General features: G+C 41.7%; 1 protein-coding gene across 4 annotated transcripts in view; it reads right to left on the bottom strand.

Moving 5' to 3' along the window:
• The window catches only part of NXPE3 (neurexophilin and PC-esterase domain family member 3), a 44278-nt gene extending 30313 nt beyond the window's left edge, over window positions 1-13965 (bottom strand). The window contains exons 1-3 of one of the 4 annotated variants that reach the window (XM_029939216.1): window positions 13839-13965; window positions 7143-7280; window positions 6439-6727 (exon numbers count right to left, since the gene is read on the bottom strand). In XM_029939216.1, coding sequence (XP_029795076.1) covers window positions 6439-6531 — 93 coding nt within the window. In that variant the 5' untranslated portion in view covers window positions 6532-6727; window positions 7143-7280; window positions 13839-13965. Of the gene's footprint in view, window positions 1-6438; window positions 6728-7142; window positions 7281-7673; window positions 7869-13838 lie in introns of those variants that run through there. The other 3 variants (XM_029939215.1, XM_029939217.1, XM_029939218.1) reach the window with 3 other exon arrangements.
• Window positions 13966-20347: the final 6382 nt, after the last annotated feature.

Below are 20347 nucleotides of genomic sequence, written 5' to 3'. Positions count from 1 at the left end.
AAAACAAAACAAAACAGAAAAGCTATAGTAATCAAAAGAGGGGCATCTGGGTGGCTCTGTTGGTTAAGCGACTGACTCTTGATTTTGGCTCAGGTCACAATCACATGGTTCATGGGATACTGCCCCACAGAGGGCTCCATGGTGAATATACAGACTGCTTGGGATTCTCTCTCTCCTCTCTCTGCCCCTTCCCTAGTTTGTGCACTCTCTCTCTTTCAAAATAAATAAACATTAAAAGAAAAAAAACAACAGTACGGTACTGGCATAAATACAGAAAAGAATGAAGTGTCCCGAAATAAACCCCCATATATATGATCAACTAAATTTTTGAAAGTAATCTCTATGCCCAATGTAGGACTCAAACTCATGACCCCAAGATCAAGAGTCACATACTCTACTGACTGAGCCAGGCAAGCAACCCGAGAATGAAATAATATTTGACAAAGAAGCCCAAATACTCAATGGGGAAAACATAGTCTCTTCAACAAATGCTGCAGAAAAACTGTATAATCACATGCAGACAAATGAAACTAGACCCATATCTTACACCACTTAAACTGAATTAAAGACTATGTTATAAAATTCTATGGTGATAATCATATTGCAAAATATAAACGTATCAAACCTACACACTGTACACCTTAAACTTAGATGTTATATGTCAACTATATCTCAATAAAAAGAAAGAAAAAGATTTCCGTAACCTACTAGGAAATATTCCAGCCTCCCTCTCTTTTTAAATTGTTGTAAGAATATAACAAACCATTAATGCATGCTCACAACACCCTCTCTTCTCCTTCCTACTCTTTTCCTCTCTTTCTTTCCCAGTCTTACTCTTGTTCCTTGGGTAGCCATCCCAACTAATCAAGACCAGCCAATGTCAAGATACAAAATCAATAGACAGAAATCCATTGTATTTCTATACACTAACAATGAAGCAGCAGAAAGAGAAATTAGGGGAAAATCCCATTTATAATTGCACCAAAAATAATAAAAATACTTGGGAATAAACTTAACCAAGGGGGTGAAAGACCTGTACTCTGAAAACTATAAAACATTGATGAAAGAAACTAAAGACAACACGAATACATGGAAAGTTACTCCATGCTCATGGATTGGGAGAACAAATATTGTTAAAAGGTTCATACCACCCAAAGCAGTCTACAGGTTTAATGCAATCCTTATCAAATGCCAACAGTATTTTCACAGAACTAGAAGAAATAATCCTAAAATTTGTATGGAACCACAAAAGACCTTGAATAGCCAAGGCAATCTTGAAAAAGAAGAACAAAACTGGAGATAGCACAATTCCAGATTCCAAGATATACTTCAAACAAAGTAATCAAAACAGTATGGTACTAGTACAAAAATAGACACATAGATCCAAAAAGAACAGAATGGAGAGCCCAGGAATAAACCCATGATTATTCAGTCAATTAATTTATGACAAAGAAGGCTAGAATACATGATGGGAAAAAGATAGTCTTCAACAAATGATGTTGGAAAAACTGGACAGCTACATGCAAAAGAATGAAACTTCTTAGACTATACACAAAAATAAACTCAAAATGAATGAAGGATCTAAATGTGAGATCTAAAACCATAAAAATTCTAATAGAGAGCACAAGCAGTAATTCCTCTTAAATTGGCCATAGCAACATTCTTCTAGATACATCTCCTAAGGTAAGGTAACAGAAGCACAAATGATCTACGAGGACTACATCCAAATAAAAAGCTTCTGCACTACAAAGAAAACAATCAACAAAACAAAAAGACAACCACAGACTAGAAGAAGATATTTGCAAATGACATTTCTAATAAAGGGTTACTACCAAAAATATATAATGAATTTATACAACTGAACACACACAAAAAAACAAATAATCCAACTTAAGAGTGTACAGAAGACATGAACAGACATTTTTCCAAAGAAGGCATACAGATGGTCAACAGACACATGAAAAAGATGCTCAACATCACTCATCATCAGGGAAATACAAATCAAAATCATGATGAGATATGCCCTCATACCTGTCAAAGCGGCTAAAATCAACAACAGAAGAAACAACAAGCGTTGGCAAGGATGTGGACAAAAAAGAACCCTTGTGCAAACTGGTGCAGCCACTGTGCAAAACAGTATGGAGGTTTCCTCAAAAAGTTAAAAATGGAATTACTATATGATCCAGTCATTGCACTACTGGGTATTTATCCAAAGAAAATGAAAACACTAATGTGAGAAGATATATGCACCACTATTATGTTTACTGTAGCATTATTTACAATAGCCAAAATACAGAAGCAACCCATGTCCAGCTAAAGAAAAATGAAGAAAGAAGATCACTCAGCCATAAGAAGAATGAAATCTTGCCATTTGCAACAACATAGGTGGATCTAGAGGGTATAAATGCTAAGTGAAATAAGTCAGTCAGAGAAAGACAAAAACCATATGATTTCTTTCATATGTGAAATTTAAGAAACAAAACAAAGAAAGAAAAAACGACCAAGCAAAAAAACAGACTCTTAAATATAGAAGACAAACTGTGGTTACCAGAAGGGAGTTGGGTGGGGGGATGGATGAAATAAGTGAAGGGGATTAAGAGAACACTTACTGGGATGAATACTGAATAATGTATAAAATTGGTGACTCACTATATTGTTCACTTGATACTAATATTACACTGTATGTTAATTATACTGGAATTAAAAAAAAAAAAAAGACCAGCTGATTGACTCATACAGCCCAATCCAAGAATCACCAGACACTTGGGGTTAAATGACATGAAATTTTTTAAAGTAGGCTTCACACCCAGCAGAGAGGCCAACACGGGGCTGCAGCTCATGATGCTGAGATCCAGACCTGAGCTGAGATCAAGAGTCAGATGCCTAAACGACTGAGCCACCCAGGTGCCCCTAAGCCATGTGAATTTTATTCACAAATGAAAAACAATGCAAAAATATAAATTTGCTTAAATTTTCCTAAATGACAACTCTATTCTAGGCCAGTGACAAGTGCAACTTCAGGATCTGCCACCTATTTAGATTCAAAGCCAAGAGCAAACACCAGTGGTCACTTCTGGATCCCCCATAAGCTACGGACTGGAGGGAACATTACACGCCACCTCTGTTTCACTCTCTGCCTACCAAAATACAGCACTGCCGTTTGCTGACCTGTCAGCTCAGGGATAGGCCCGACTGATCAAGAGATAACCCCAAGTGACTGATTCAGGAATGGGCATGGGACCCAAGTCGGGACTATGAAAAACCAGCGGAGGTTGCTAGAGGTGTCTGATCGATGCAAAAAGGCAAATCCAGACACTTGCCAGCGCTGTGGCAACAGCCATCAGAATTTTATTTGCAAATGGAAAAATCAAGTAATCCCTTCAGAGCGTTGTAAGGTAACAAACTGGGCTTTGTGCTGAACATAAACAAGAAAGCAACCACCTATTGGTATGACAGCATCCTCCCGTCCAATCATGAAAGAGGAGACCATTGATAAAAGCCAACAAAAGGAGGGCAGAGAGGAGAGACTTACAGAGAAACGGAGCCTGAACTATGCCAGCCGAACTCCTGACTCTATTGTAAATGAGTAATATTCCTTACTATTTTTAAAAAGTGTCTATCTATCTTTATGCAGGGCTTGAACCCATGAACCGTGGGATTATAACCTGAGCTGAAGTCGCACACCTAACCAACTGAGCCACTCGAGAACCCCAAATATTCCTTAATATTAAAGCCAGCCAGAATCAGGTTTCTTTACTTCAGAATCCATTTGTGCTCAAGATCCCATAATAAACTGGTACTGTTTTTATAATCAGAAGTATATATATATATATATATATATATATATATTTAAAATATCAATGAATAAAGGAAAAAAACAAATATATGCAGGCCACACTCGAGAGCTTATCAGAGAAATAATAATGATTCCCTCTATAATCTTTTACTGGATGTTACTACATACACCTCCTTCTCATATTATGTGATATTTTTCATTAAAATTGAGTCTGTACTTTTTAGAAAATCTTCAGATACTCTAATTGCACAAAAAGTATAGTCAGGATCAGATGCACCGGATGGAAAGGGGACAAGGGGAAGGCAGGCTGCCAAGCTTCCGAGGCTTCCCCACTCCCCATCCCCCACCCAAGCTTCTTTATCAATTCTCATCACAGTAATAAACTGAACAGTTTAAAAGCCATAACAATATTCTCATCCTGGACAAGATGACCTCTTTAGACAGGGAAAATGTTTCACTGTACTCAGCCGAAAAACCTATTTATTATTTTCAATGTCAGAATTGTCTTAATCATTGGTTACTGCCATCTCCCCTCGCTTAGTGCTGAGTCTGTGTTTGTGTGGTAATTAGGGCTGTTAGTTGCTATTCAGTCCATAAGTTTTCAAGAACTAAAGTTGGACTTTCAGGGGAATTTTCTCACATTCTTTCCTGACTATGATATTAATGATGTGGGACTCTGGCCTGCCTTCTCAAGTCTTGGTCTCTTCTCCTGCCTCCTCACTGAACCTAGACCCATATAAGTTTCTTTTTTCTCTATTTGTAAACCCAGGCTGTCGAATGTGGTAACACACACACACACTCAAAAAACCAATGAAGGTGGGTGCCATGCACACCTCTGGTCTTGAAAAGTTACTGCCCCTGTCCATCTCCCAACCCTGTTCTCCAAGGCCCTACACACTAACCTGTCGGGCAGTATTCTCTTCCTTCCACCTTCTACCTCCTCTATAGGCAAGAACAGCTCCAATGTCCTACCCTCCAGAAGCAAATGTATCTATGTCACCAACCACCATGAAATGTTTCCTTCTTAGGTCAGAAAGAGGAAGGAGCATGGCCCTCTCTACATAATTAATACTACAAAGATAACAAGAACAAGAGAGACACAATGTACCATGCCTCTCATCCTACATAAAGTCATATGCTCCATTTGTGCTCTAGATCCTATCATCTCCTCTCCTTGGCCCATTAATCCTTCTCCCCACCCCCACCCCGGTTTTATTTTTTTTAATAAATGTTTATTTTTGAGAGTGTGAGCGGGGCAGGCCGGGGGCTGGGGGGTGGGCAGAGGATCCGAAGCAGGCTCCTCACAGACAGCGGAGAGCCAGAAGTGGGGTTCAAACTCACACACTGAGAGATCACGACCCAGGCCAAAGTCAGACACTTAACCAACTGAGCCACCTAGGTGCCCCTCCCCTCCAGCTTCTTAATTATAACTTTCCCCTCAAATTCAAATTCCTCAGACTTCAACTTCCAGCCAAGATAAAGAAACAGTAAGATTTACCCTTTTAAACAACTTTTAAATAAAAGTCCAAAATATATGAAACAATGATTTTCCAGACACTGGACATTAGACAACAGATGACAATGATGCTGAAAGGAAATACAGAAAGTGATCCTTTGCTTGCACCCTTGAAAGCATTTCCAGGCTGCAGCATAGAGAGCGGAACCCAGGTAGGGCCTGGCCAATTGCTCAAGGTGAAGAAATGTAGCCAAGTCTTGAAAGACCAAGGTGAATCCACAGGACAGAGCGACAGGAGGAGAGGTACAGAGAGGGACAGATCTCAGGACATCTACATAGGGTCCCCTTGCGTATTCAGCAGAGTCCAGGAGGGCACCAGAGCATGATGAAACTCCTGGAGGTAGAATAAAAAGCTACCTGAAAGCATGAAAGACAACAATAATCTGAGATCCCAAGGGCTAGAATGCTTGGGGACACAGACATTCAATCTATAGCAAAACCCAACAAGCAGAGAAACACCATAATTAAGTTGGACCTGAGAAGTACCACAAGCCAACAAAAATAAAAGGACAGACAGCATCATCTTATACAGAATCCTCCATAAATTTTGGTGTCCTATGAACTTGTGCAGTGAGTGACAGAGTTGGGGGGGGGGTAGTATTAAGTTCCTTCCCAGTGCCAGGCACTTGAGAGGGCTCAGGAAGACACAGTCCCTGCCTTTGTGTGACATTCAGTAGTCTCTATAACAGATTCTTCATCTCCCTCCTCTGAGACACTTCAGCTTTTTGCCAAGAGTCAGCTATGAGGTCCCCTTCCGGGGTAAGCTTTCCTTCATCTTTCTAAACTACAATACAGTAGCCTGCTTTCCTTTCTTTATAGTACTTTTCATAATTTCTAATTATGATTTATTATTACTGTATAAGTATGATTACTCATTATTGTCTCTTCTGCCCATTTGGAACATGAGCTCCCTAAGTGAAGACACCAGGTCTGTCCTCTCCACCACTGTACCTGTTGTGACAGCACAGTATATAACCACCGAAGGCACCCAAACACTTGCTGAGTAAATGAAAACAAAAGCTATGACCAAGAAAAGTTTCCTGATGACCCACATTTCCCAGGCTACTTAGCTCCAAATCCTTAGATTTGCTTCCCTCAGTTACGAAGGAGCATACGAAGTACTCACCTCTACCTGAGTAACATTGACGACCAGCACCACCACCATCAGCACTGCAAGCAGACAGCAGAAAAGCCGTAGGCTGAAGAAATTGATCCACATTGTCTGGCTGTGTCTTGATCACCCATGGCCGACGCCATGCTACTTTCACACCTCAAAACTCCATTTCTTTATTCTTCTGAGCTGCAGATAAGCTTTTAGTTTAATTTGCTTCTTTTCTGCTAGTTTCATGAAGAGTTCTTTGTATAGAGGAGAGGCTGGGGTTGATGCAAGAAGCACATTTTTCTTCAAAGGACTCCTTCAAACAGTGGAGATGAGAACACAGATTACCAACTGCAGCAGCCTTGGGTGGGGTGAGGGGAAGACATGACACTTCTTCTTCCCTAAGCTGCTCAAAGGCCCAGAGTCGTGAGGAGAAAGCAAAGAGCCAGGGCACAGTGAGATCTGTCCCATATCCATACAATCTGCTCAAACCCAACCCCAGCCTTCCACATAAATACAGTGGTAGTTGTTCTGCAACCTATTTAGGTTTTGACTTTTTTAAAAGGCAAAGAAGAATGTCTTCAAACTCTTTGAGTTAGAAAATTAAAGTAACTGCTCAACTTCTAGAGGTCTGAGTAAATAAAATCCCCTAAAGTAATTGTATTTGAAGAGCACTGGGAGGAAACCTTGCGATTTTAGGAGTTCTGGGATACTGTGCAAACCATCCTGACCTCCTCTAGAAAGTAGGGCTGTCCCTCTGCATGGCCGGAGACACGAAACGCCCTTTGGATTTCGGGTTTGCTCAGCACAGATGTAGAACTGGTGGTGCCTCAGCTGAGTAACAGGGCACAGGAGGGAAGACACGTGACCTGAAAATGCAGGAGAGAAAAGCTAAGCCTGAGGATTAAGAGGACACCCAAATCCCTCATCATAAATGTGAGAAGCAGAGGCCTTAGGCCGCTCCTAAGTTCTCCCACATAAGGAATTCAAAATGCTCCCCCCATCCTTATTTTGATCTAGGTAAGCAGAAAAACTACTAGTATTTTATTCCCAGTGAGACTTTCCAGGAAGGGGGAGGGCCAGGTGGAGAAGGCAAGGTGAAAGGGTGCGTGACTGCGGTGGGAGGATCTCAGAACACCTTGGCCCCACCAGCACTCCCTGCAGCTGCGTCTCCAGCCTGGCAAGCCCCTCCACTCCGCACCCGCCGCTCCACTTGTCCAATGCATTCCCATGCCGCAGGGACCTAGACAGCCCTTCCTTACCTCTGCTTCATAAAGGAGACAGGGCTAAGCAATTCTAGCATGCTCTCCATCCTCTGAATTCCCACAGCACTTTCCTCACTTCACTTCTCAGTGATTTCACTTCTCTGTATTGTTAGTTCTTGTCCCCATAAGGAGACTGTACAAATTATGATTATATTTAAAAAAAAAAAAGGGGGCTCCTGAGTGGCTCAGTTTAAGCGTCCAACTTCAGCTCAGGTCATGATCTCATGGTTGGTGAGTTTGAGTCCTGCATTGGCTTCTGTGCTGACAACTCAGAGCCTGGAGCCTGCTTTGGATTCAGTGTGTGTCTCTCTCTCCGCCCCTCCCTGGCTCGGCACTCTGTCTCTCTGTCAAAAATAAATAAACATTAAAAAAACTGTAAACACGAACCAGAAACCATGTATCAGAGAAAAAGCAGCTTCATGATAACAATGTATTCTACCTCCTTGATTCCCTCACAGTTCGTCCTCCCTTAAGTGATATGTTGACTCAACAATCCACACCACAAATAATCATGGAAGCCTGTTCTGGTACCCGTTCTGTGCAGCAGGTACCAGAAATTCCCAGGAAAAGGCTAACACTCATATTAGGGAAGAGGTGTCTCCTCTCCAAAAAAAAAATCAGAATAGATCCACCACTGCTGGCTACCTCTATAGGGCTACCACGTACTGTGAAAGACAGCTCTTAACCATTTGATGGCCCCTCAACACCACCCCTCTCCAACACCAAGGCACCCACTCACCCCAAAGTGCCTGTAAATTCTGAGAAGGAATGGCGGTGAAATAGAAGAAAGAACTCTGTTAACCCGGCACACTGCTCCTCTATAGAAACCCTTCTCGAGGAGTTGGCCATAAAAATCATAGGTTTCTCTTATGTCCAGAGAGGGAAAAGACCAAAGATGATACTCTACATAAATTCAGCAGCTCCACAGGAAGCACAGACTGTGTATGAAAACGCCAGCTGTTCAGAGAACGTCAGTGTTATTCCGAGCCGGGGAGCAGCAGCACAGCTGCGGTCAGGGGAGCAGAGCCACGGCAAGGGCAGCAGACCCCAGAGCTGCAGGACGACAGGGATACAGGGAGCAATGCAAACATGCAAGAAGCCCCTCCCAGCCAGGGACTCCTACTGAAAACCATTACTGGAGGGTCATACCAAGAAGAGACCTGATTTCCCGCTAGGTGCGAGTACAGCAGTGAGATTTGAGAGACTCATCTCCAGATCTAAGTAGATGCGGTCTGAGGCGTGCTGAGACCTTGCTTTAAAAAAATGTTTTTAATGTTTATTTCTGAGAAGGAGGGGGGAAGGGCAGAGAGAGAGAGAGGGAGACACAGTATCAGAAGCAGGCTCCGGACTCTGAGCTGTCAGCACAGAGCCCGACACGGGACTTGAACCCACGAACCACAAGATCATGATCTGAGCTGAAGTTGGCCTGAGACCACTCTTTAAAAAGACATATAACGGGAGAACAGGAGAAACCTAATGGAGGACCAGGGGGAGGGGAAGAGGGAAAGAGAGTTGGGGAGAGAGAGGGACGCAAAACCTGAGACTACTGAACACTGAAAAGGAACTAAGGGTTGAAAGGGAAGGGGGGGGGGAAGAGGTGGTGGTGATGGAGGAGGGCGCTTGTGGGGAAGAGCACTGGGTGTTGTATGGAAACCAATTTGATGGTAAACTATTTAAAAAATAAATAAACAAACAAACAAAAATAAAAATAAAAATAAAAAATAAAAAGACATATAACATTAAAGGCGTCTGGGTGGCTCAGTCAGCTGGGCATCTGACTCTTGATACCGGCTCAGGTCATGATCTCTGGGTCATGAGATTGAGTCCTGTGTTGGGCTCTGTGCTGACAGTGTGGACCCTGCTTGGGATTCTCTCTCTCCTATCTCTGCCCCTCCTCTTCTCATACTCTCTCTCTCTCAAAATAAATAAATATTTGTTAAAAAGACAATTATAAAAATGTTGATAGATATCACCTCTGAGCAGTTTCTGGTTTTCTCCTTCGTCTTTATCTCGATGCCTTAATTTTCCACCAGGAAATAAAAAATCACAAATATAAAAAAAAAAGTGAATTTCTAAATGTAATAAAGATAAGCCATAAAGAGAAACAGAATATTAAATCAAATATAGGAAAGCAATTCAAGTTAAAATGAAAATTTTCAGGAGCGCCTGGGCAACTCAGTTCTTTAAGCATCTGACTTTGGCTCAGGTCATGATCTCATGGTTCTTGAGTTCAAGCCCTGCATCTGACAGCTCAGAGCCTGGAACCTGCTTCAGATTCTGTGTGTGTGTCTCTCTCTCTGCCCCTCCCCAGCTTGTGTTCCCCCTCTCTCTCTCTCTCTCAAAAACAAATAAATATATATGGAAATCAACTTGACAATAAACTATAAATTTAAAAAAGGAAAGGAATAGAAAGGAAAAATGAGTAAAAAAAAATAGAAAATAAATAAACATTTAAAATATAATAAATAAATAAATAAATGAAAAATTTCAAAGTGAAAGAAGAAATGTGTAACAGTTCTCTACTATTTTCCTACCAGTATAAAACCTAGGCATTATAACAAGACAGCTGTTTGCAAAGACAGCAGAACACTATCACTTGGTATTTCAAACTGCCTTCGAACGGAATAAAAACAAAAGTGTTAGATGGGAGCAATTCTAAGAAATAGTTTCCTAGATCAACTGAAAATAAAACTGTATTATTGAATGTAATTTACCTTTTTCTTTTTTTAATTTTCCTGAGAACAGATGCTTATTAGAACTAAGAAATTAGAGTTTACACCTAACTTTCCTTCCAGTGTAAACTCGTACATTCAAGCAATTGTAACAATAGTTCTTACTCTCTTCTTGCCACATTCAAAGTATAGGTTGAGGTTTTTTCATTTTTATACCATTCTTCCTGCTGCAGCAGAGAGAAGCACATGATGTACAGGTCAAAGATACTAAACATAAAGGAAGACATATTTAAATCAAGAGTACAGTTTTCTACTGAGATGTACATAGATTTCAGTATAATAGGAGAAACATTTCCTTTACAACTAGTTAAAACCAGTAACTGGCTCTTTATATATATACTTAAACACAGCAAATCAGTCCCAGATCTGAGCTGAAGGTCAAAACTTTATAAATAGCAATATAATGGAAATAAAAATAAACCAAAAATAAAAGCTGTGTTATTTTTCTTAACAACTAGAATAACCATGTACCAACAACCCCTCCTACCTACAGAAATCAAGAGGTGTCCAGACAGATCTAAAAGTTATGCTTACTCCATGAGGAATTTAAACGTGAGCATTCTTGTTTTCAAATCCTTCTGATCTGTCAGTCCACCACTTACTCATGTGTCATATTCCTGTTCAAAGGAGAGGCGGAGAGGAAAATGTGTGGTCTGTTGGGTCTCTTTCTCCAAAGCTGATTGAGACTCCTGCCAGCCAATCTAAGTCCTTTATGGTCCGTCACAACAACCCTAGACTGCCATCACCTACCGGACCTCCTACACCCTTTCACAAGAGAATTACAAAGTGACTGCTTACATCACTTGGAATGACAGTTGTCAGTAACATCAATGAGATAGCTGGAGTAGTACTAAAGAGAAAATGAAGCAGTAAACCCATCCTCTAGGGAACTAAAGTTCTTGGACAACCATTTCACAAAGACAATGTATTAGAGGATAACCACACATCAGTTTCTGGCACTCGCCCCATTTTAAATACTCTGACCTGTTATCTACTTGTATATAATTGTGCTTGTCAGACCAAGTGTCTAGAATTTCAATTTCGAACACACAGACCAGGATGCTTGGGTGGCTCAGTCGGTTGAGTGTCTGACTTCGGCTCAGGTCATGATCTCATGGTTCATGGGTTTGAGCCCCACATTGGGCTCTGTGCTGACAGCTCAGACCTGCTCCAGATTCTGTGTCTCCTTCCCTCTCCACATTCCCCTGCTTGTTCTCTGACTCTCTCTCTCTAAAAAATAAATAAATATTTAAAAAAAAAAGAAAACACAGACCCATACAAATGAAAAATGACAGATTTATAAGGAATATATCCAAACTTAAATACTTATATATCAAACTTTCCAAGTTGCAGCTATATAACTCATAAATATGCAAAACAAATGAGCAGTTGCCAGAGGAGAGTGTAATAGGGGGCATGGGCAAAATAGGTGAGGAGGATGAAGAGGTACAAACTTCCAATTACCAAATAAATAAGTTATGGGGATGCAAATATAGCATAGGTAATGTCATGAATAATTTTGTAATAACTTTGTACAGTGACAGATGGTAACTACGCTGACTGTGCTGATCATTTCATAATATACAGCAATGTCAAATCACTGTGATGTACACCTGAAACTAATATAATATTGTTTGTGTCAACTATACTTCAATAAGTAAATAACAAAGAGCAGCTATATTTCATAGGGTACTAAGACCTTGAAACTGAACAGGGCAGGATCTAGAGAAAGAACTGGAGACCTATCTGAGACCATGACAATGATGGATCACCAAACAAGGTCAATCCTTGGGCAAAGATGAAGCATAGCAGAAGTCTGCAGCACTTGGTTCCTCTGATTCTACTTCTCTTTTATGTACCCTCATCTCACACACCCAAAGTGCTGACTCACCTAGGCCTTCCTGTGCCCTTCCTCCAAAGCAGCACCCCATGCTTTCATGGAGGGGAGGGGTTGAGAAGTAAACAAACCAGCTAAATAAGTCACAGAGTATTGAGTGCGCTATAAGAAAAAATAGAGCACCTTGATGGGCTGTGTTCTTTAACCTTCCATGCCCATGAATATCATCCTGTAGGCTTTTAACAACGCCAATGCCTAGACTAGACTCAACTAACTAAATTAGAATCTGTGGGAGCAGAGCCCAAGACACAGCTTTTTTAAAACGGTCTCCAAATGTTATAATATTTTAATCATACTATATAGCCAAGTAGGGGAACCACTAGTATGCGGTGGTCAGGAGTGTTACTTGAATCATTCCGTCAGGGATGGCCTTTCCAAAATTATCTCTGAATTGCAACTTACACTGTTCCCTCAGGACAATCCGATTCCAGGGCAATAGGGACAGCCAACCTCACTTCAGTTCCCTTTCCTTCCTTTTTTTTTTTTTTCCCCTCAGTAACAAATAACAGCACTGTGTCAGGCAGAGATTGTCAAGGAGAGAAGAGACTAAGCACAGTCAAAGGAAAGCAGAACCCAAACACCATGGAGGAATAATAATGTGTTGCTGCCTCCACTGCATGGAACCAGACAATTAATGATCAGGGTCTGGGAGTCCCGCCAGCTTCAAGCACACCCTGATGTTCCAAATGATAACCACAGTGAGGAGGGGGAAGGCCCATTGAGCAGTGCGATTCTTCACCTTTAGGAAATAAGGCAACAATCGCTTCTCGGCCTTTTGGCTAAGATCAAGTGTGGAAATATGGCAACAATCCTCCTTTAGAGTAAATAATGAAAAGAAAGGAAAATTTTAGTCAATTCCACAGCAAACTCCTATAAATCCTGACTGAGAATGGCTCTTACCACCACCCTAGTGGCCTTTGATCGAGCAGAGACGGGTGACAGGCCAGGGTTTGCACATAACGTGAACCTTGCAAAGTCACAATCTTCTTTCCCCATATGACCTGAATCTGATGTCCCAAAGCGTCTGCTCAGTAATGCCAGAGGAGTCCAAAGTGCGAGCGCATCGCCAGGCAAGTGGCAACTGGGGCCCGGAGCAGTAATGAGACCGGAGACTGGGGCTGAGGAGGGAGGCGTCGCCAAATGCACCTCGCCAGGTTAGGGAGGCGTCTTTGGCAGCTAGTTGCACCTGCCGGCGTTGCAGCAAGTCCAGAAAACTGAGGACAGAGATGCTCGTGTCAGCCCCGCCCCTCCCTACCGGGACCTGCAGCGACTCGGGCAACTCAGGTCCTAGGCTGCCAGGGGTTGCAGTTCTGCCCCCTCCAAGGGCCAGAGCCTCCCCTTTCTGGTTCCAGCGCCTCCAGGCGCGATCCCCGAGTCAGAGCTCCTCTGCACCAGGCCAGGGACTCAGGGGCTCGCGCGCGCGGAGTAAGGGGCTTTGCAGACGAGAGGCGCACGCGAGGAGCCAGGCAATGGGTCGCTTGAGCCGCAAGGACCCAGCCGGCGCCCGCTTACAGCCCGCAGTCCCGCACTCACCTCCAGGCCCAGCTGTTCTCCCGGCGCTCTCCGGCCGACTCGCGTCCGGACGCCCCGATCTGTACCCGCTGCGCCAGACTGCCTGGCCCCTGCTTCCTGGCCCCGCTACGTCGCCTCACCCCCAACTCCCGGCTACGATTGGTCGAACTCCGGGAGGGGCGGGCCCAGGGTGCTGACTGACAGCCGCGGGTGTGGGTTGCGGAGCGCCAGCCACTGAGCCGGGAGGCGAGGAAGCGTTGGAATCCTGGCTTCTGCGCGCAAGAGGGTCGCCTGGGTGTACCGCTGTGGCCTGAGCTCTCGGGACAGACTCCTCTCGCCTTCGAACACCAGCGTTTCCTAGGTATACTAGGTTTCACGGCTTTTTTCTTGTCAGCGAAAGTGACAAAACCCGAGAAGCCCCTGCTTGGGCCATCTTTCCTGTCGGTGGCGAAATTTATTGTTTCCTATACCAGAAAACACTATTGGCCAAGCCCCAGCACCTAGACTGCAGGTCCTTGAGTCTTTACCTGCTTGCATTGAGTCGACTTATTCTATTTGCCCTTTAAACAGCCCCGTTCCTTTTACTCTCCCTTTTTATGGCACAGGACTTCTGACAAAAATGCTTGCATGCGTTCTGGGTTATCCTATTTTGGACAGTCTTCTAAGCGGCAAAATGTGCACAGCTATGCGACATTCAGGATCTGAGAGGAGTCCTTGGAAGACAGAAGCCCTGCTCGGAAAGCTGGAAGGGATTGTGGCCTGCTCTGTTCTTCAGTGCACAGGGGAGTTGGAATTTATCCAAGCAAAACGCAGACTCTAAAAATAGACCTACCCCCAGACTATTATCTCAAGGTTGAAGAAAAATTAATATAAACTGCAACTACCACTAATTAATTTTACATTTGCTGACCACAATGGACTCTACGTGCTTATTCAGATGTTTTCATGGCAGGACCACATGCATGGGTGCCTAGACCAATAACTGGAATGAAAGGAGGTTCTACACAGGGCAGTCTCTTCTGCAGGATCCATTTCATTCTCCTTCGTGGAGAAATTCAGTCTTCCAGGGACTACTCATAAAAGGTGGCTAACAGTGCCTCCGTGCTGCATGAAGATAAACTTATGTTCTAAGTCTTATCTCCAGACACCCCATCACCTATTCTTTCATAGTTAGGCTGCATGGCAAGTGGCAAATACCTACACAGGAAATGCTGACCTCTAGGTCATGTTTTTGGATCACATTAGTGATTCGTGATAACCCTATTCTCACACAGGCACTCATAACCCTGAGCCATTTGATTCACTATATTCATATTTTATATATATATATATATATATATATATATATATATATATACACATATATGTATATATACATTATATATGTGTGTATATATACACACAGACACACACACACACACACACAGACACACACACACACATATTATATAGCCGCCACAAGCAAGAATGCCTAGGACCAGAGAAGCCTGCCTGTCACTACTAAATTCATTAAAATAACTGACTACAAAGTCACCACACTCCCAGTGAAAAATACTATCATACAGAAAATATGTGATTTGGATCCCGGCTAACTGGGTCTGACATACAGCTTTGCCTCTTATTAGCAGTGCCATCCTAGGCAAAGTACTTAACTCCTCTGGGCTCAGTTCCTCAACTATAAATTAGGGGCAACACTACCTGCATCTAGGAATAAATGAAATGACAAATGAAAAGTCCTCTAGCACAGTGTCACAAATCTCTTTCTCTGAAATCCCCTACCTCATGGCAGAAGGAATTTCTGAATGCTACATTTATGATCATCTAACTTTGAGAACTGGGGGGGGGGGGGGGATGAGAACATAAGGTTTGTATGCCATCATACAAACCAGAGGAACTGTCTGTTCACTTCTGACCTATCTGCATAAAAGTTTAGATTCTAATGTTTCTAAACTTTATTTTTCTAAGAAAAAGCATGGATCTTTTAAAGTTAGATAAGCAAAAAAGCAAACTAAGCCTGTTTCTGATGTAGCTAACTTGGAGGATATTTATCAGCCATCTGCCTCCATCTCTGATGGCAGAAGCTTGGGGCACAAGCACTTGTGAGCCCATATCAGTTCCTGTTTCGGTTCCTTTGCTTCTTAACCCTTTAAACATATTAGGTACCAACCATCCTATCCCCAAAACACCATGAACCACAAGAAAATGCTGCCAAGGGTAGGAGACTAGAAGGAAGAGGTATTTGGTGCCTGTATTAGGCTGTTCAGCCTGCCATAATAAAATACCACAGACTGGATGGCTTGAACAACAAAATTCACTTTCTCAGTTCTGGAAACTAGGAGTCCCAGATCAAAGTGCCAGCTGATTCAAGTCCTGGTGAGAGCTCTCTGCTTGGCTTGTAGTTAAGCACCTGTCTATGTCTCTCTCTTTTTTTTTTTTTTTCCTCCAGGAACTGTGTGTGCTATTTCATAGGTGGAGGGGCTAGGACTCAGGCACTTTGAGGCCTAAGGAGTTCTGTTGAACAGTGCAGACCTTCTCCTCCTTCTGCTTCCATCACCTGTCTTCTTCTAGCTCTCAATGCTGGTCCTCCTTTATAGGTAGCCTTGTCTTGTGCTGTATGACACAGTCCTCAAACCACCCAATCTGACTGGCAATCCAGAAAAGAGCCACATGGAAGCGAGAGTAGAATGTCATCTGAACCACCTCTACCTTCACCACCATCTCCATTGTCCTCCTCTTGTAAGGACACCAGTCTCATTGGATTAGTGCCCTACCCTTATGGCTTCACTTAACCTTAATTGCCTCTTGCTGGGAAGGGCAGTCTCATGCATGCAGTCTTTTATACATATGGCATTGTCCTAGAACACTTCCTTACCAAGAAATGGAGTCCTCATAGCTTGTGTTGGATGTTTTGCCCTGTGTGGGACTTTCTTTATGTATTCCTTTATTTCTGAAGACACCTGAGCGCTCCTTAACTCCTTCCACCATGTGGAGATACACAAAGAAGGTGGTCATCTATGAATCAGAAAGCTATCCTCACCAGACACTGAATCTGTTGGCGCCTTGATCTTGGACTTCCTAGCCTAGAACTGTGAGAAATAAATTTATGTTGTTTATAAGCCACTCAGTCCACGGTATTCTATTATAGCAGCCCAAATGGACTGATGCTTATACTATCCACTCAAAACAGTTTCCAAAATCACTTGGGTCATCTCCCTTTTTCCTACCCCTTCAGTGAATTTATGTTGTCATAGTTCACACTTCATCCTAAGATCCCCTGACATCCTACTTGAAATTTTGGGGGTAAAATTTACATGTAATAAAACTTCAGCCTTTGTGTACTATCCTACGAATTTTGAATGTTAGTATGTGATGATAAAGGAGTCAATTCATCAAAAAGATCTAACAATTATAAATATTTATGCACCAAACATAAGATATATTACATAAATATATAAGACAAATACTACCAGAACTAAAAGGAGAAATAGAGAGCAATACAATAATAGTTGGAGACTTTAATATTCCATTCTCAACAATGGATAGATTATCCAGACAGAGAATCAGTAAGGAAACAGCAGATTTGGACAACAGTACAAACCAAATGTATCTAATAAACACATACAGAGCATTACATCCAAAGGCAGCAGAACACATTCTTCTCAAGGCCACATGGAACATTTTGTAGGATAGATCATGTTAGGTCACAAAACATGTCTCAACAAATTAAACAAGATATAAATTATATCAAGTATGTTTTTCAACCACAGTAAAATAAAATTAGAAATCAATAACAGAAAGAAAACTGGAAAATTCACAAATATGCAGAAATTAAGCAATTCCTGAACATCTAATGAGTCAAAGTAGAAATTAAAGGGATATAAAAAAATACCTTGAGACAATGAAAATGAAAAGACAAAATACCAAACTTAAGGAATGCAGCAAAAGCAGTTCTCAGAATTGTGTCAACTATTTCAAATTAAAAAAATTTTAAATTTAAAAATAAAAAGAACATCAGTGCAGAAGGATCTATACTCCAAGGAGCAGAATAAAGGAGTAAAACGGTAAGGCAGGGAGGGAGTGATAACTGATAGATGATCAGACATGTGAAATTACTTGGGAAAAGCTTCTTAAATGTGTACAGCAAATCTAGTGGAGCATCCGGAAAAAATAAGAGTGGGTATATATTCATGGGACTGAAAAAATATAAGGCAGTTTTTAATTCCAAGAAAACTGTTTAAAAATATAAGAAAGGAACTCTCACCACTGTTACTGAATGTAGGGTTAGAAGTGCTAGCCTCAGCAATCAGACAACACAAAGAAATAAAAGGCATCCAAATCGGCAAGGAGGCAAACTATCACTCTTTGCAGATGACATGATACTCTATGTGGAAAACCCAAAGACTACATCAAGAAAACTGCTAGAACTGATACATGAATTCAGCAAAGTTGTAGGATATAAAATCAATGCACAGAAATTGATTAAGCAGCAGAAAGAGAAATCAAGGAACCAATCCCATTTAGAAATGGAGCAAAAACCATAAGATATCTAACCAGAGGTGAAAAATCTATACACTGAAAACTATAGAAAGCTTATGAAAGAAATTGAAGACACAAAAAAATGGAAAAACAGTCCATCCGCACGGATTATAAGAACAAATATTGTTAAAATGTCCATCCTACCCAAAGCAATCTACATATTCAATGCAACCCCCATCAAAATAACAACAGCATTCTTCACAAAGCTAGAACAAACAATCCTAAAATTTATATGAAACGAGAAAAGACCCTGAAAAGCCAAAGCAATCCTGAAAAAGAAAACCAAAGCTGGGGCATCATACTTCTGGACTTCAAGCTCTATTACAAAACTGTAAGCATCAAGACACTATGGTACTGGCACAAAAACAGACAAAAAGATCAATGGATCAGAATAGAGAACCCAGAAATGGACCCACAAACGTATGGTCAACTAATCTTTGACAAAGCAAGAAAGAATATCCAATGGAAAAAAGTCTCTTCAACAAATGGTGTTGGGAAAATTGGGCAATGACATGCAAAAGAATGAGCATGGACCACTTCCTTACACCATATACAAAAATAAACCCAAAATGGATGAAAGACGTAAACATAAAACAGGAAGCCATCAAAATCCTAGAGAAAAAATAGGCAAAAACCTCTTTGACCTCAGCCACAGCAACTTCTTACTTGACAAGTCTTTAGAGGCAAGGGAGACAAAAGCAAAAATCAACTATTGGGACCTCATCAAGATAAAAACCTTCTGCACAGTAAAGGAAATAATCAGCAAAACTAAAAGGCAACTGATAGAATGGGAGGAGATATTTTCGGATGACACATCACATAAAGGGTTAGTATCCAAAATTTATAAAGAACTTATCAAACTCAACACCCAAAAAACAAATAATCCAGTGAAGAAATGAGCTAAAAAGATGAATAGACACTTTTCCAAAGAAGACATCCAGAAGGCCAACAGACATATGAAATGATGCTCAATGTCACTCATCATCAGAGAAATACAAATTAAAACCACAATGATATACCACCTCACCCCTGTCAGAATAGCTAAAATTAACATCTCCGGCAACAACAGATGTTGGTAAGGATGTGGAGAAAGAACCCTTTTGCACTGCTGGTAGTAATGCAAACCGGTGCAGCCACTCTGGAAAACAGTATGGAGGTTCCTCAAAAAGTTAAAAATAGAACCACCTTCTGACCTAGCAATTGCACTGCTAGTTATTAATCCAAAGGATTCAGGAGTATTATTTCAAAGGGGCACATGCTCCCAATGTTTAGAGCAGCACTGTCAACAATATCCAAAGTATGGGAAGCCCAAATGTCCATCAACTGATGAATGAATAAAGAAGATGTGGTATACACTGAGATACCAGCTCATGCCAGTCAGAGTGGCTTAAATGAACAAATCAAGAGACTATAGATGCTGGCGAGGATGTGGAGACACGGGCACCCTCCTACACTGTTGATGGGAATGTAAACTGGTGCAGCCACTCTGGAAAACAGCGTGGAGAGAGTCTAACCATAGAACTTCCTTATGACCCAGCACTGCTAGGGATTTACCCAAGGGATACAGAAGTGCTAACGCATAGGGGCACATGTACCCCAATGTTCATAGCAGCATTGTCAACAATAGCCAAAACAATGAAAGAGCCTAAATGTCCACCACCTGATGAGTGGATCAAGAAGATGTGGTATATATACACAATGGAGTATTACATGGCAATAAGAAAGAATGAAATCTGGCCATTTGTAGGAAAGTGGATTGAGGGTATCATGCTAAGTGAAATAAGTCAGGCGGAGAATGACAGATACCATATGTTTGCATTCATAGGTCTAACACGAGAACAGGAGAAACCTAATGGAGGACCAGGGGGAGGGGAAGAGGGAAAGAGAGTTGGGGAGAGAGAGAGAGGGACGCAAAACTTGAGAGACTATTGAATACTGAAAATGAACTGAGGGTTGAAGGGGAAGGGGGAGGGGGGAAAAGAGGTGATGGTTAT

Source organism: Suricata suricatta, chromosome 5 (assembly GCF_006229205.1).
Source record: "Suricata suricatta isolate VVHF042 chromosome 5, meerkat_22Aug2017_6uvM2_HiC, whole genome shotgun sequence".
NCBI lineage: Eukaryota > Metazoa > Chordata > Mammalia > Carnivora > Herpestidae > Suricata > Suricata suricatta.
Note: the sequence above shows the minus strand (reverse complement) of the source record. Positions and strands in the feature narration are given on the sequence as shown.